The 16,846-nt window shown below is 45.6% G+C and overlaps 3 protein-coding genes across 3 annotated transcripts; 1 reads left to right on the top strand and 2 right to left on the bottom strand.

Annotated features, from left to right (window-relative positions):
* Positions 1–316: 316 nt before the first annotated feature.
* Positions 317–1,139, bottom strand: DFL_002793 (uncharacterized protein; the record flags this gene model as incomplete). The annotated part of the gene is made up of 3 exons (XM_067631632.1): positions 317–361; positions 453–704; positions 897–1,139. The coding sequence occupies 3 exons, from the start codon at positions 1,137–1,139 to the stop codon at positions 317–319; spliced, it is 540 nt and encodes a 179-aa protein (XP_067494159.1).
* A 7,368-nt stretch (positions 1,140–8,507) lies between these two features.
* Positions 8,508–10,520, top strand: DFL_002794 (uncharacterized protein; the record flags this gene model as incomplete). Its single annotated transcript, XM_067631633.1, has 4 exons — positions 8,508–8,702; positions 8,857–9,004; positions 9,099–9,233; positions 9,304–10,520. 4 exons carry the CDS (start codon positions 8,508–8,510, stop codon positions 10,518–10,520), a joined length of 1,695 nt encoding a protein of 564 aa, XP_067494160.1.
* Positions 10,521–11,406: 886 nt separating this feature from the next.
* DFL_002795 (uncharacterized protein) lies at positions 11,407–15,193 on the bottom strand (the record flags this gene model as incomplete). Its single annotated transcript, XM_067631634.1, has 6 exons — positions 11,407–12,322; positions 12,385–12,508; positions 12,569–12,667; positions 12,719–12,784; positions 12,886–14,019; positions 14,080–15,193. 6 exons carry the CDS (start codon positions 15,191–15,193, stop codon positions 11,407–11,409), a joined length of 3,453 nt encoding a protein of 1,150 aa, XP_067494161.1.
* Positions 15,194–16,846: the final 1,653 nt, after the last annotated feature.

A 16,846-nucleotide genomic window follows, 5' to 3' on the forward strand; every position in this document is an offset into this window, starting at 1 on the left:
ACCCTTGATTAAGAGACCGAAGCAGTTGGAATTAATTAACATTATAATATATGCGCAAGCATATTATGTACAGAGCTTTAGTTGCACTTAGAAGGTATAGAAAGAAAGAAAGTAATCGCCAAACGTCCTCAACCTAATCTGCGGAATCCAGGTCGAGACCAGGTAGGCCGGTACGAAGAATACTAAAAATAAGAGACCTAAAGCTCTTCCCCAGGAAAAGTTCAAAAGGCTTAAGACGAAGAGGAAGAGGAAGAGGAAACCCCAAAGAACGCCCACACACTGTTTCAACAAAACAAAATTTTCAGATTACTTTTTTTTAGATATCGATATCCTGAGAACTCCGATGAAACAACCGTAAAACCTAACGATTCCCCATCCACCCTGTCAGCCCCAGTATGTCCATGTATTTCCCTCAATTTTCTGATAAATTCAACCAAGGAGCCTTAACTTACTATTTGCAGAAAAATCGGTTTCGGCAGGGCCGACGCAGATCTATTATCTTCTTCTTCTGTTGTGTATACTGAAGCTGCGTATTGATAACTAGCTGTGAAAGCGGTTCTCGAGCAAGGGGTTTGCCGACCTTGGGTAGTGGGCTGACGAGAGGTATTCGTGGCTTGGAATTCGGCTTTTGTCGTTGTTCTGAATGGTCGTGGCAGTGAAGACCGCCGTTTTCGGAAGGGCTGCATTTGGGTAACTGGTTGTTGCTACACGGGATAAGAACGGGAATATTAACGATCTGCAAGGAAACTTTTCTTCTAGAAAGATGGAAAAAGAACTGCAATGCTGTGGACATTCCAAGAACCTGCCATGGATTTACGGTTTTTGACAGATCGATTCTTGAACCACGGTATCGGGACCCTCCTCATAAGAAATTTTTTTTTTGGTGCAGAACGTACCTCGAAAAACCAAGCTGGCATTAATGGAATATACGCCGCTTTTAGGACTGCCTCCAGGATATCCATCTCTTGCTCATCCGAAGTGACATCAAAGAATCGTTTGCGAATCATACACTCGAAGTCAACCTTTGCGATTCGTTCTACGAATGGGAGGTTTAAGATGTGACAACCGTGGGCGTAGGCTTGTAGGTATGTGATGTAGCAGACTGAGGAGGGGGTTTCGCAGGTGAGGAGGTAATCCATTTTTGATGTTAAAACCCTTGGGTACTTGATTGATATCTTGAATAGAAATATGGAAGGTAAATAATTTAGATAAGGACAGACGGGGTGTTTTAGGCGGCCATGAAGTAGTAGAGCCCGTGCTCTTTATATTTCGCTTGCGAATTTCGACGACATGAGTTCCTTGACTCGATAAAACTAAAAGACCCTTCTTCGGAACGAGCGCGGGAGTTGATATATATATGTTTGTTTCGCGCCATATGCGAAAGGTGCCATCGGAAAACTACCTAGGTAATGAACACTACCACAGTTATTAATGCTGTGGAGCGAAACATCTAGGGTCATTTCACAAAATCGCCAAGGAAAAACAATTAAATTTTCTCGATAGTAAACGGGTACGGCATTTCTATTTTGTTACCATATGTCTCTCCAATTTAACTCAATAGAACACAATTTGGACACCGACGGGATGAATGGTGAGACCCTTCCTCATGCATGGCCTGCAGGCAGTTGTAAGACTCCAAATCCAAGGCTTTGATTTTACGATATCCTCAATTCGCCGTACTAATTTCAGTCCGCTTGGCATTAGATTTCCTAGTGACCCGCATGCTTCCAATACCAATATCCAGATATATATCCGTAGGTTCGAGACTAATATATCCGCTCTAATGCGAATGTCCTCATCGGTTCCCAGAGGTCCTATGCAATGCGTTGTGGCTCGTTCTGGTACATATCCTTGTTGATGGGCACCTGAAGTTCGCCGGGGATGGTAAAGACTAATCGGTTGGAATGTGCCGTCTTCAATCGAGATTCAACCTGTTGGTGTGAGGAAGATCTCGATTTTGGGCCTGAAGACGGAGGAATAAAATTCGACGTCCAGGCTGACAAAGGGTGCTGTCGATTTGCCCCCCGATTTGTCTTTGGTGACCAGGATGTGCGGCTTGGTGTAACTACATCCGGACGACACACAACACAAAACAACTGTTATACATTTTTTTTTGTCACACCAGCTTATCTATACAGTTGATTTTGATACTTTAGTCTGGTAGCGAGGGCTTCAATAGATCTAGCATCGAATTATTTCGGTTCTTGGCCCATTCCTCGCGGCAGCATCCTTCAAGCCCCAACTGTTGTCGTAAATATTGCATATATTGTGGATTCCTCATAATGATTCTGCCCGGGCCAGTGCGTGTGTGCCGTGTCTCTGTTAGATTATAGGGGGGTACAAGTATCAGCGGTTGTTTCGAGGCATTCTATTCGAGCAGGTTTGTATTTGGCTCGGTCAGAATTATATGGTACCCGTTGCGGAATCGTCGCTTATCGCGGTGACCGTCTATGCCTGACGAGATACTTGTTGTTAAGGTGAATGTCTGGCCTATCGTGGTTCTAAACTTGGTTTGGATTAATTGCTAAGGGTACCAACTGAAGCCCTACGACTAGGAAATAGATGCCGACCCATAGACCAACCTGGACCAGACACGTTTGAAGTTCCTCCCAAATCGCCGAGTATAGTTGTCACGAGCAGTAAGTACTCGTCTTTCGCCGCAACAAATCCCAATCATATGAACACCCAGTCGTGCATTAGAATATGTAAAGCTAAACGCTAAGACCTTTTGATTGTTTAGTAAACCGATCGCAAGCATCGAGCCAAGATAGAGGGGTCGTATTTAGACAGTCCAGAATATCTACAGTCTGTTCTACAATCCACCTGCATCCTCGCCTCATAGCTTGGCGTACTGCGAAAAGAAATGTTTGACGAGAAACAATTTCTTCCGTTTTCAGTTTTTCTCTCGTACGGGGAAATGCTGACTCGCATACCCTATCAAGCAACCTTGGCCTTATACTAAATTGCGGAAGCGGTTATTGAAAAAAAGACCCTTTCGGTATTCTATAGCTACGAAATTTTGTACGTAACCCCGACGCTAAAGGATAAGTATGGTTTCAAGGAGAAGAAGCGAAAAAAGCCCGGAACTTGCTCTTCCGGTTTCACCGGTTCTACTCTAGTCCTCCATTTTCATGAACAAGGTACGTACCCAATTATTTTACTATCACAAGGTTTCAAATAAATCCTTGTAACTAATCCCAAACCGGAATTTTATTTTAGCGTAACTAGGTCATGAGCACTGATGCATTTACTATTTCCGGAGGATATAGACGTATCGACCGTCCCGAGAAGCGGGTACGGACCCGGTATATTGGTATCGAGACATGTGTCTCAGTAGTACATTCCACTGGTCCATTTTGGATATTGTTTAATGTGATATCGATAGATGATACAATTATTTCTCGAATCGTATTTCCCTGTGCCTTCGTTACATTCGCTGATATCGATATACATGAATCTCGTTAAACATTATGTACAGTATCGGCTATGATTCATCCCCACTATTCCCAACAGACTAGGTCGATATTGAGTCCCTGGCCCACACGTTGGGGTATTCAGCAAAACATTACGGATAATTATAAATTACTCAGAGCGCTTGTGGCACAGCTTCTCAGCCTTGAGCTCCCAAGTCGGAATGATATTTTATCATTTAGCACAGAGTTTATATATTCATCTCATGTTCCCAACGCCTTGATACGTACCATAGTATTAAAAACATTCAAAACCACTCGAAGCTTCCCCGAATGTTCGTGACACGCTAGTTCTTTAGTCGTGTTATCTCGTAGTTTTAGCCTCTGGCGGGTACGAGCAGCTAACCTCCAAGCGAACCTTAAATTCGGCATAAAAGGGTGTCGACAATAACATTAGCCCTTAAAAGATCTTAATAATATTTACGTCACTAGGAGACAAACCGCTACAAGGCCTCACTGGCTAGTGTTGTTGTGGCTGCCAATATACTATGCCTTTTACCGTACAATTGTAGGACGGACTATCCTGGGCGCGAGAGTCAGGCACATCACATTTCCCATCACGCTTCCATCTACCTGGTTCGTGTCCATCTAGTCCACCTCAAGACTATAATCCACCGCGCAGCTAGCTTGTCTCATCGCCAGACTCCTCATCTGTGCAGCTAGCTGCTGTTAGCTGAACTGTTGAGTTAGTTTTTGGAGCAGTGCACCCCGCACTTTTAGACATAATTATGTAAAGATATATCGTAAGTAAAGGTTTTAAAGTATGACCACTCCATGGAAATATCTGCTTAACACTACAGGTAATCCGAAACTTCGGTAGCTGTGCCGGATGTTAAAAAAGCCTGGAAAATCCGAGCCTACTCCAACTTAGGGAGCTAAAAATGTCACACGAATTCTGCATATGCAGGTCTATGCAGGGCGCTGGTGTGATATGTAAGTTCACAAAAAGATATTCATAGGGGTCTACATCGTCTTTCGGTTGTCAGTTTAAAATTTTATTTTTTTGTGCCTTGAATGTAACATAAGGCAAGGTTTGAAGATAATCAACGTAATAGTATTTATTGTTCGTGATGATATCGATTTGTGGAGATATCAGATTCCGTCCGGGCGCTCTAATATCCTCTAATATTCCTGTATATAAAGTTACATATCGGAAGCTAACCGGCACACTAGGAAACTTTACATGTGGCCCGATATCCGGGGTATATATGCAAAAAGAAACCTCCTCTAAGTGCGTCTGGACTCCTGTTACTTCCTCCCTTGTAATGATTCAATATCTCAGGAACGGCTTCAGCTTGATTACGAGACTGGAATGGCTTTACCCTAAAAATGCAACAAGGCTTTTGCCACTCCTAGACTTCGAGCTCCCAAATCGTTTAAAAAGCGATACCTGGGAACAATATGGAGAGAAGCGAAGAAAGCGGGGAAGACAAACTATAAGCAAGAAAGATTCGTTAGCATGTAGAAGCTCTAGGTCTATACCTTCGTATTTAGAGATCGAAGTGGTCACTCCAGAAACAGCAGCATCATACGTACTAGTCCCGTATAGATGTTATACAGGGCTAAGCATTGAAACTCCACATAACCCCACGAAACAAATAACCTAGCAGAGCTCAGGTATTTCAGCCCAAGGATACGGATCTGCCAATCCACAGTACAACATTTCGTCATCCAAAGGGTCGTGTGGTCCAGCGACGAGTATCTGCGCCGTGGATGCCTACCCAGGCCCCACTTCGGTTATGATATTACAGATCGATGCACCAATCCAGATCAGGGAACTCATCCGTCGAGATTGCAGTATTTCTTATTGATTGTGTTGTATTTTGGGGGGGTTTTCTCCATGATTTCCCCGCAGTCCGGAGCTTTTAGATAGAGCTTGAATGAAGAGCGTGGGATGCATTGTATATGGATGGTCACTAAACAATCGATAGCTACAGAAACATAGTTACCTAGTCACGGAAGAATCGCCCTGTTCCCTACCCCATGGCCTCGTGGACAAAAAGAGATCACGATGGTCGGTCAAAAAAGCCTGCCAATTACTTGCAGGATCCCAATGAGGAAGGTATGATAGTTGTTAAGAACACATTTGGAGGGGGCTGAGAAATCCTAAGAACGACCGAATTCCTACGTGGAGTTCATAAACACTTGGTCCCAAACCCCCAGAAAAAACGCAAGATGGACGGGGATTCTCTATCCCCATGCGGGGAGTGTGGTAGTTTAAGTCTGGGGCCACTCGTCCTGGACCTTGTTCGGTTTTTTTTGTCGACCCATGAACCTGGTCTAGCGCCGTCGACAGTGTGGAGCTGCAGCTGTGGGGTATCGCTTCTTGATGATGTCTCTCTGCAGCCTCGTAAATATGTCTATCAGTTACGTTATATATGGCATAAACGTGCAGACAGATTTGCTACCCCGTACCCTTATGCAGCTCTCCAACAGCTTAAAATTATAAATATGAGTCCCATTCACCCACTCGGTAACATGTGAAAAGCTGAGTTCTTGATGACTGTTGCCCTCGTGCCAAATTATCCTTCGAAATCCAACTTACGAGGGCTGAATTCACAGATGCAACCTGGAAGCGGCTGCAGACCTCATCGATTTAGTTCGGAATCAATCGATATCCTGAAACACAACATCCAAACCAAGCATATTCAATTCGGTCTAGCGGAAAGCGTCGCCGTTCCAAAGTATTCCTGACAGGATCAAAATTTTCCATTTCGTACGGCGCTAAGTACTAATGGCGAGTGAATAATTGGAGATATTCAGGGCCCCATTGCGAAGCTGTTCTTACATGGCAACCTTGGAGCGGCAGCTAAGATAGCTTTTGGAGATACTAGACGGTCTTGGGAAGGAGCAACACAGGTTAAGCTCAACCACAACGATGTTTTGACGTGGCCACGCGTGGAATGGTCCGGCGACGCTCGACCGGAGAGAACGGATAAGATAACACCTTCGTTTCGAGGGTTATCGTCGGATGCCAGATTGTCCGTAAACGGGAGCTCACCGATTCGCCGTTTTTCAATGAAACCGAAGACAATCCGTGGATTCATCGATATACCACCGCGTTACTACTCATGATGACCTCCTAGCTTCCTAGGGCTGCTCCTGCTATTTTGCTTGAAATTCTCCATGAAAATTTTTGTCCTACAGACCTTTATAAGGAACGTCGTCAAAAACTGTTCTGTGGCGTCGAAAATCCATCTGTTCTGGATTTCGAATTTATAATGCTTCAAGGCACTGATTGCAATGTGTTCGCACATAAATTTCTAGAACACCAATTTTTCCAGAACTTTAATTAACCTTTGAATCTAAGGATATCAATCGGCCGTTGATTCTTTATGCACAGCCCCGAGTAGTTAGCAGCCCCTAGTTGTGACAGTAGCACGGTGGCGAAATAGGGAGCTCGCAGCATGCCCAAAAGCTTGATCAGCCATGGCTTTTCGAAGCTGCCCAATCTGGGGCGAATCGATGAAATTAAGTTTCGAGCGTTTCGAGATTCAGAGGCTATCCCACCGGCTTCGTGGAACGGCTCCCTTGGGTCAACAGGAACAGAGTTATTCCAGACGCTAGACACCCCCTTCGTGATATCGGGATCTAGCACTAACGAATAACGTTCGCTAGATGCGTACCGTTGAAGCGGTTATTGATTATTGCGTTGCGGATCGGAGCTGGATGTTAATTAATATCGGCCGATATTATAGTGCGCGCGAAACTTTGGTCGAACGATTGGACCAGAGCGCCGCGCTTCGTTCCTGGCTAGACTTAATCGACGTCCGAGGGCAAGCACCGAATTTCAAAGCCGTTTTGGTCTTGATATCAAGAAATATGTCCCGAAATCCGATCCCCACCAGCACCTGCATGGCTTCGACAGCACCACGACATCCCAGACCTACCAACTGCTCACATGAGACCCCAACTATGGTTGGCACACCCTTGACAAGGCTTCCAGACCTTGGGTTACCAATCTTTGCCTTTTCCACAACCTATCCCGAGATTTGAATTCTGCAGGATCTGAACCATGACTGGTGGCGCTCTCACATATCGGTGCCTCTATTTTCGGGAAACTCTGCCGTAACACATATGCAAGACACTTTTAATCGGTATCACGAGTGAAAATTCAGATTGATGTCGACGGCCTCGTGCATAATATAATGTTTGATCCAATGAAACCCGGGTCGGTGGCGTAGGTATACGAGGAGGCTTTGGGAAGTAACAATGACCCCTGCAGGGCGCTGCCATTGGACAAACGAAACGGTATGGGATCAACAGCCTAACCAACCCTGTTGGATTTGTAGCTGGAAAATCCATTTCCATAGGCTACCAACCGTCAATCGCACAGAAGGACAACATTGAGAAGGAGGAACAAACATCAACAATATTTGCGAGAATACGGTGTCAATCTCACAATCCGCTTCCACGCATGGCGTCGTGCTACACCACATCACCCGTAATGCCTGTATATATCAGCTGCTTCACCTGCCAAGATTTCTGTCGGCACGGCTCCTACCTTGCACGGAATAGATGCTCCCCGCAACGATTCAACTCCACAAAACATCTGGTCAAAATAGAATCCCAGAGATTGGCAGGATTCCGCTAGAGTTGTCAAGGACCCTAGATGCTAGGCAAGAGGCATTTCTTTTTTGGATATCCCAGGCCCCATGCCCGGAGCCGAGTTAACCTTATTGGTATTGTCCCGGCGACCTCGGAAGGGATCGTCTCGCTCCATCCAACCGGCATCTTCAGCTCCTAACACCACGAGATGAGCATGGTACCTCGTCGGAATGCAAGTACCGGACAGGCAGAGGGCCAATCTGGCAGCTCGAGATCTCTAGCTATCGCTGTGGGATAGATTGAAGGGACTAGAGGGTATAAAACTTCCCATTGATCCCCTCGATTTGGAGGATTCTTTTCTTTGATAGTGTCGAAGCCGGTTCCTCCCCTGGTAGTCCTTCACCAGAGATTTCTTGTCGCTATTCTATCTATTCATTCCGGGATATTTGTTCTTTTTAGTAGAAATATATATTCGATTCTGCGACGGGAATGATGGAACTGGCGACGACCCTCCTCGCCGTGTTGGGATTATTTTCCAAATCGGCTTTTGCAGCACCGGTCGCAGCACCAGAGCCGGATACTACAATCGGCATTGGTATCGACTTCACACCAGATTCAGCATTGCCATTGTTGAAGTTACCGTATGCTACTTACAGAGCAATGGATTATGATGTCTTGAATGATGTAGGTTTAAATTCAACAATGCCATCCCGCTGCAAGCCATCCGAACTGCTTAAGCGAACAACTTTGCGTTGTCGCAGATGTTCAGACCGTTCCCTATTTCGGCGTCTCCTATGCAACTTCCCACGCTAACAACACGAAATATTTCCAATTGCAGCTCTACAAATTCAAGAACATCCGTTTTGCGGCTCCTCCCACTGGCGCTCTACGATGGCAGAAGCCAGCTCCTCCTCCAAAACAAGAGGGAATACAAACAGGGAATGTTGGATACCAATGCATGCAGGCTGTCCCTGAATATCTTAAAAGTAAGCATTAATTCCCGGTTGTCGATCGAATGCAGCCCTTGGTATTTAATTTCGTTTAGTCATGCGCATATGCATTAACAATATCTTTGAATAGTTGCTTATCCGGTTCTCACGATCGAGCCCCAATCTGAAGATTGCCTCTTCCTCGATGTCTACGTACCTGCAGCTGCGATCAAGGGCCAGGCCAAGAACCTCCCGGTGATGTTCTGGCTTTATGGTGGCGGATATGGTAAGTGCCACTGTTTTGCAGTTGGTCTAAGCCTACGAAAAATTGCGTTAACTCCTACCTTCTGTTGCAGCTCTCGGCTCGAAGAATTTCTTCATTTACAACGGCACTCCACTTATGAAATCCGCCCAAAACCAGATGATTTTCGTTGCCCCAAATTATCGAATGGGCGCATATGGTTTCCTTGCCGGTCCAACTGTTGAGAAAGAAGGTGTGCCAAATGCAGGCCTCTGGGACCAACGTGCTGCTCTTGAATGGGTACAAGACTATATTGGTCTCGTTGGGGGAGATAAAAACTCTGTCACCGCAATGGGCGAAAGCGCAGGCGCCGGTAGCCTCACCCACCATTTGGTCGCCTACGGTGGAACAGTTAATCCGCTATTCAAACGAGCAATTTTACAATCTCCAGCATGGTACCCACAGTACGATGGCGGCAGACTCGAGACACAGTATGCGAGCTTCGCGGACCGTGCTGGATGCGCCGGCAAGGGCCTTGCCTGCCTGAGAAGCCAATCTACCGATACGATTGACAAAGCTAGTCGCGGCGTTATTTCGGCTCAACCATATGGAGAATTCGGGTTCGGCCCCGCTGTTGACAATAGCTTCATCAAAGACCTTCCATCACTCGAGTTCGCTAGAGGAAATTATTGGAAAGACCTTGATGGAGTTATGGTTGGACACACTTCGAATGAGGGTTTCTTGTTTACTACCACATCTCCCACAAGCAATGACGACGTTTTGAAGGTCGTCACCAGAACCTTCGTTAATGCCACTCAATCCACCGTCGACAACATCATGAACATCTACCCCAAGCCCGGATTGTTCAGGAAGTACTTAACAAACTTCCTTCGTTCCGCAGATCTCATCGGTCAATTCATCGTTACTTGTAACGCGCGGTTTATCGCCGAAGCGTACAATGGTAAGGTGTGGAATTACCAGTTTTCTGTCATCCCTGGGATCCACGCTATGGACTTGATCTTCACTTTCTGGTCGCGGGGTATCAACCTTGGTCCTATCGAAATTGACTTCAGCATCGACTTCCTTACATCGAAGAACTTGGCTACCGGATGGCAGAGCTACCTCACTAGTTTTACACGATCTGGTAATCCAAACACCTATCGTGAGAGAGGAGGATTGCCATCAACCGCTGAATGGTCGAAGTCGGTCATCGGCTCTGAGATTAGGGCATTGGATATGGATCTCCTCGGTTTCAGGATGAAGGATGATCCGGATACTGATGCCGCCAGATGTAACTTCTGGAAGAGCGGAGTCTGGACCGGAAGATCTTAAGAAGTCCTCAAACGGACTTGAATTGCGAGGAATATACCCCCTACAAACTCAAAATAAAACCCATAGCCACTCTTCTAGCTAATACACAGCGAACGTATTACAAGCGAGGTACATACCCTGGTTAGTTGTTTGATATCTACTTAAGTATATATACCCATATCTTTGGCGTTTCTTGAGGAATTTTTTTTTAAGGATTTTGGAGATAGTGTTCACGTGTTACGCTCATTATGATATCCCACGAAGTATTTGGACGTCTGTGTGTTAGTTTAATTGTTATTTGCATGTACCTACTTATTAATGGACTCTCGTCAAAAACGACGTACAGTTGTTCTCGGTCGTATATATAACCCTAGCCTCGAATAAGTGTGGAGACTGCGTACAGTGTTCCAAGATGAAACGGCAAAAATCCAAGTTAGTGATTTGAGTTGGAGAATTTAAACACCAAGGCCTAAGGCATCTGGATTTCAGACTAAGCTTAATGATCATATAAAGTTAAAGCGTATGTTTCCTACGATGCCATCTGGATGTGCATGCCCTTGCATGGGGGGTATAAGTAATTTAGCGCCGAAGTTTTGGCTCAGATGGTATACTATATGATTTACAGGACATGCTTTAAGGTAATTCGGTTTTCTCGTGGAGGCTGGGAACGAGACCATAGATACTCAACCAACAGCTTTCGTCTCAAGATATTTTCATAACCTTGTGCTATGAGATCGTTAAAAACGAATATACTGAAGGAAAAATGGCACAGTATCCTTTCAAATATTGTGAGATCTGAGTTATACGGAAGTTACATTGCCAGGGCCTCGGGCACAATCCTCGCGGCGAAACGGCGCACAGCCAACCCATCCAATTTTCGTTTTGTTGATCACATAAAATTTAAATTCTAGATGTTCACAGTCGTAACATCGGCCCCTGCAGTAACCTTAACCGTCCTTTCCCCGGTAAACTCGATGTTAAGCATCCCCACTCCCTTCGAGTTCTTGAACCCGTACTTCCCTTTCACCGTAATGATACCCACCCCTTCGGTGCCGATGCCAATACCGGCCGCTGCACCCATAAAACTCGAAAAGATACTAACCGAAATCTTCCACACAAGTAGCTGATTGTCGTCCAAATCCGCGGCTACAATCGTCTTTCCGTCTTGACTGAACGTTAGGAATTGAGCTGTTTTAGATTGACCTTCTAGACTGGCTACTGGTTTTGCAGTGTTGAGGTCGTAGATCGTGACGGCGCGGGGAGACGATGAGATCGCAAGCTTTTGCGTGGGGCGGTGGAATGCAACAGTTGGATAGGCGTCTGTGACTTCGTTTACGACCTCTGAAACGTACTGTAGAACCCTTTCGCGAATTTGTCCTCCTTGAGGGTCTAGAATCTTGACAATGGCGTCCATCACCACTTTGATAATCTCCGGTTCAGCAAAGAGGTATGGATCCGAGCGAACAATCGAAACCACAGTCTTTTTCGCAGCAATACTAAGATTGATAAGTTCTGTTAAAGTATTTGACGCAATCCCTTTCTCCGGCGAACCATGGGAAATGCAATTTGCAAGACCGGACGCGAGCAAGGGAGCGTTCTTTTGTGCGATTTTTATAAACGCTGAGTTGATCTTTGTGATGCGCTCTTGGGTAAGATTTGGGGCCGCGAGAATACGCATCAGAATGTGGATGACTTCAAAGGCATCGAATTCACTCTGCCAGCTTAGCCAACCTTCGCTGACGAGGTCGATTGCAAGGTCTTGGTAGACTTTGTCGTTATCGGTGAGGAAGAGCTCAATTGAGAGGGCGACATTACGGCGCAGACTAGGGAAGTCTAGGGTTAGGGTCTTAACATAGTACTAATGGAAACAAACTAACTAACTTACCTTCGGTCGACCTTGAATCCTGATTCATTGCTGACATCTAGGGATACGATGATAACTGATAATACCACAACGGATCTTAAGACCGCTCGTAATGAAAATAATTCGGGTGAAATCTGGGTTGGTACTGTGTAAAGAATCTGTTAGAGATATTGTATGCAAGCAGGGAAATACTCGAGATTCTTACGGAAGTCCTGCCAGTATTCAATAGCCGTTTTGATATCGTCGGGCTTCAGTATTGACAATTCAGACTCCAAGAGTATTCTGCATGACTCTCGAATCCATGCTACGCCCATTAGTTTCAAGTTATTTTCGAAAGCTCACGCTTTTGACTTACGATTTCGATCAGTCCAGAATTCACATAGCAAAGCAAGATCCAATCCTGTCCCCCCCCTTCTTGCACCTGTTTAAGAATCGAAGTGACTGTCTTTTTCAGCAGCTCTTCTCCATCAGAGATCGTTTCTGAGGCTGTCGTTAGATGGATAATAGTATGTATCAAAGAACAAATCGACATCATAAGTTGTGTCCGGCTTCGAGGACTCATATCTTCCCATTCGGCGCTCTGGTCCTGATATCTGTCCCGGATCATGATCGATATATTGCCATCGTAGTCGGCTTGGGCAATTGAAATCTTGCCCTTATGACCTTCTATGAGAAGCTGCGAGAGTTCGAGGCGGCCCTTATCAGACAAATCCCCTCCTTTGCCGCGTATACCCAAGTAATCCACCAAAACGGTCAACAGGCTCCTAGCAGGCAAAATTATATCGTCATCTGGTGCCAAAACCTGCTCTCTATCCGTACCATTTGTCTTTTCGTATAGGTAGCGAAGAATAGCAAAGATATCTACTGTAGCAGTAGGATACCCATGCGAGCTTGGAACCTTGCTATCCTGCACAATCGATTTTGAAGAACCCTGAGAAACTCCATTCTTTGTACCAGCAAGCCATTGTTCCCGCCACGGTTCTTTCGAACTGTCTAGCTCCTCGGAATTTTGAGCCTCGCGGAATGTCGCGGATTTCGGAGAATCGGAGTCATTCACCAGCGCTACTCCATCCCCAGAATCAACATCCCAAAGCCTTTTCCGGCCGTCCGCATCCACCAAAAGAATTAGATTTTTGCCCTTCTGAGTCGCCACGCATACAACTTTCCGAGGCGCCATCCCAGAAGGCAGTGTTAACAATGTTCGCACTTTGAACGGTGATGATTCATTGACCGCCGGGATGATATCTATGATCGAAGCGCTCCCATTCTCTGAATATACCAAAAGGGTAGATCGTATCCTCGGGGCAAGGTCCGCAGGCAGAACTACCGCGCCTTTTATGGGGCTGGCGTGTAGTGATAGACACGTCGACATTTGGAACTTTTTAGGTTCAATGAGATAAATACAGCCATTGGAGAGGCCGACTACAAGGTAACGTCGTTCTCCTGAAGTCGAAGATTTGGGGAGTTGTATTGATTGGAGAACATTCACCCGGTCACAAGGGCTAAGTACTGTCATCGAGTGATTCGGCGATGAGAGATCCAGCAAATATCGGTCGAGTGTGTATAGATTAAGCTGATTTCTCACAGCATAAACCATGTTGTACTCGAAGACAGACGACGCAGTAGAATGGTCAGACTCAGCATTAGCTGTGGTATCTAGAACGAGGATGTTAATATTATACACCAACTTCTATACACTCGAAGTTCCGGAGTTACCTTGATCAAGCCACTGAAAACTCGAATGCTTGGGTTTAAACCCTGTTATCAGGTCATTCCCACCAGTATTCTTCACAATAAGTGCCGTAATTTGAGCGTCTCCGGCTGGGGTCTCGCTCGCTGCGTAATATACGGCACGATAATGCAGTGATTGGCAAGGGGATATTTTCTCTAGCAACTTGAGGTCCTCATCGTAGATCGAGATACTCCCGTTTTGGAGGACAGAGAAGATCAACTGGGCCTGAACCGTCGCACTTTTGATTATCGACGCCTCATCGACAGACCCTAAAAACTCCAACCTAATCCCGCCACTCTTGATACAGTTGTAAACCGAAAGCCCATTCTCTTGCACAACCAATACTTTGTCCTCATCATCTTCTTTAATGTCGTGGAACAAACGGACCTCAACAACATTACCAAGTTTTAGATCCCCTACTGGTAACGGCGTTTCTTGAACTTTAGTAATATCTATCGTCCCGGGAGGTTTCCGTACTAACGACCACGGCTGCAGCCCTCTCCTATTTTCGACCGTAAAGATAGTATTATGCGAGGCCCCTGGAATCGATAAGAGAATCGGCCAATCCTGGTGTCCTGTCCACAAAGAAGCCAATGACAAAGTGGTGAACGATAAGACAGTAATCGACGTGGAGCATCCATAGACAAGCACGTAGTAGTCTGTCAACCAATTAAATTCCAATGGCTTCCCTTCAGAATTGACTGCCGGAGCTGGGATTACGGATAGCCCACGTGGCCGGCAGTCGAGACCCCCGTCCCCAGATTGGATACACCGGCCATCGGTGGCGTCCCACTTGCATATCCGGCCGTCTAAAGATAAGCTTAGGAGGATCATATCGTCCTTCCTAGAGGGCGACCGAACTGCTAACGATTCAAAGGCAACAATCGAAGAGTCGTGACCGCTGAGGTACGTTCGGAGACGTTGGTGAGCGCCATCTTTAGCTGTCTCAAGTAGTATTATGACACCGGAAGTATAGCCGACAGCCAAAAGCTTGAGGTCCTGTATAAAGTACGAGGCAGTCGGGAGGCCTAAGGAGTACGGTAGGAGGTGGTCCGGGGTATGGGCGAAACCAATAGTCAACTGCGCCGGAGACGCCATTGAGTCCAGCTAGTTCAATATGCGCAATGAGGTAAGTGTTGTGCCCCACGGAGGTCAGCGCATGGTCCTGAAGGGTTGGAGATTCATCCGGTATCGCTGGTTAGCTGTCTATTGACCAATCCCGCGATGAAATTTCGCGCATCATGAACATGCTGGAACCGGTCAGTTGCGTCCACATGTGCACAGCGCGCATGACGTTGCTTCGGGGTTGTGACGCCAAGATCAAGTGTCTGGGTTTGGGGAGCTCAAGCTATTGCCCTTTTAGGTCAGGACTGATTGTATCAGACTCGCGAACAACACCCGTCAGTTCGGCGTAGAAGCCAATGTAGCAATCGATTCCTATCAAGATTGAAACTTCTGAAGTCAAAGTGATAGCGATTGTATCAGGGCGTATATGTGTCTTGCTGGGATAAATGTCGGTCTCCGCCATAGCTAGTGATCTCATATCGCCGGATGCAGCACTGATATTCCATCTTTAATCATGATTAAATCACTTATCACGATTCGTCTTGCAATCTTGCATCTAACAGGACATATCTACCGAGCTAGTTTACCAGAGGTTCTAGAGCGGTTTGACTAGCAGGTTTCTTAGCTTGGGGAACATACTTAAGCCCTAGAGTGATCTTGGGAATTTAAAAACCTTAAGGCTGATGACATGTAGAAAGAAGTGATAAGGAATTAATCATTTAACGATGCTAAGCCAATGCAATGTCACGCTGAATGGGAATTAGATATCATACTCGGAAGTTGGCCTCACGTCGTAAGTGTATATTTAACTACAAGCTCGAGCTCCCAAGAGCGTTGTAAATTCGCAATCGCAATCGCAATCGCAGATATCAAGTGTTTCAATTAGTATTGGCGTCGCTCTGCGGAATAGCTGACGAAAATGGCAATAAAATACAATCCAATGAGGCGGTTCGACTCTTCATCATTGCTGATGCGCATGCTGGGATACCTTGTAATTTACAACCTTAGGGCTGAATGCTTATATTCTTGCTAAGGGGTTTAATATACCATACAATTTACTGGAATTTCGACAAGGTCTGAGAACATTCGAACATATGCTAGAAGAGGATTTACAAAAATTACACATTTTTCACCTATCGGCTTTGCATTTCTACATCCACAACATAATTTGATAGTCTCGGATAATTCACTTCTCCTGGTTGCGATTGTTGAGAGAAAAAAGCATATTCAATACATACCAATCATCCTTTCCTCTGCAACCTTAAGCCTTCATATTCGATACTCTTCGCGTTCACGATGACTCCTCTCAATGCTAGGAAAGTCTTCGGTGGTAGTGTCGCAAAGGGAGTGGGTAGCCTGATGTCAGACTTTGCCAACGACCCCGCAAAGCTTGTTGGCATTCTCAACGATGCCTTTAAGAACTCGACACTCAAGGTATGTCACTTTCCCATTGATCTAGATATACATACCCTCTCTTTTTGACTCTTGCAGACAAACTAACCAAGAAGTAACAAACAACAAGTACTGAGAATAACATCAATATTGGGCTAGTCCCTAGCTTTGGAACCTTCGCTACCGATATCAGAGAGTCAGAAGACTCACTAGTTGGGATTACGGCGCTTTCTATAAAGCAAATCGAAAGGATGGCGCCCGCGGACCGAATTTTCGAGAAAATAAGATCAGCTT

This window comes from Arthrobotrys flagrans (assembly GCF_004000055.1).
Source record: "Arthrobotrys flagrans strain CBS H-5679 chromosome Unknown unitig_3, whole genome shotgun sequence".
Classification (NCBI taxonomy): Eukaryota; Fungi; Ascomycota; class Orbiliomycetes; order Orbiliales; family Orbiliaceae; genus Arthrobotrys; species Arthrobotrys flagrans.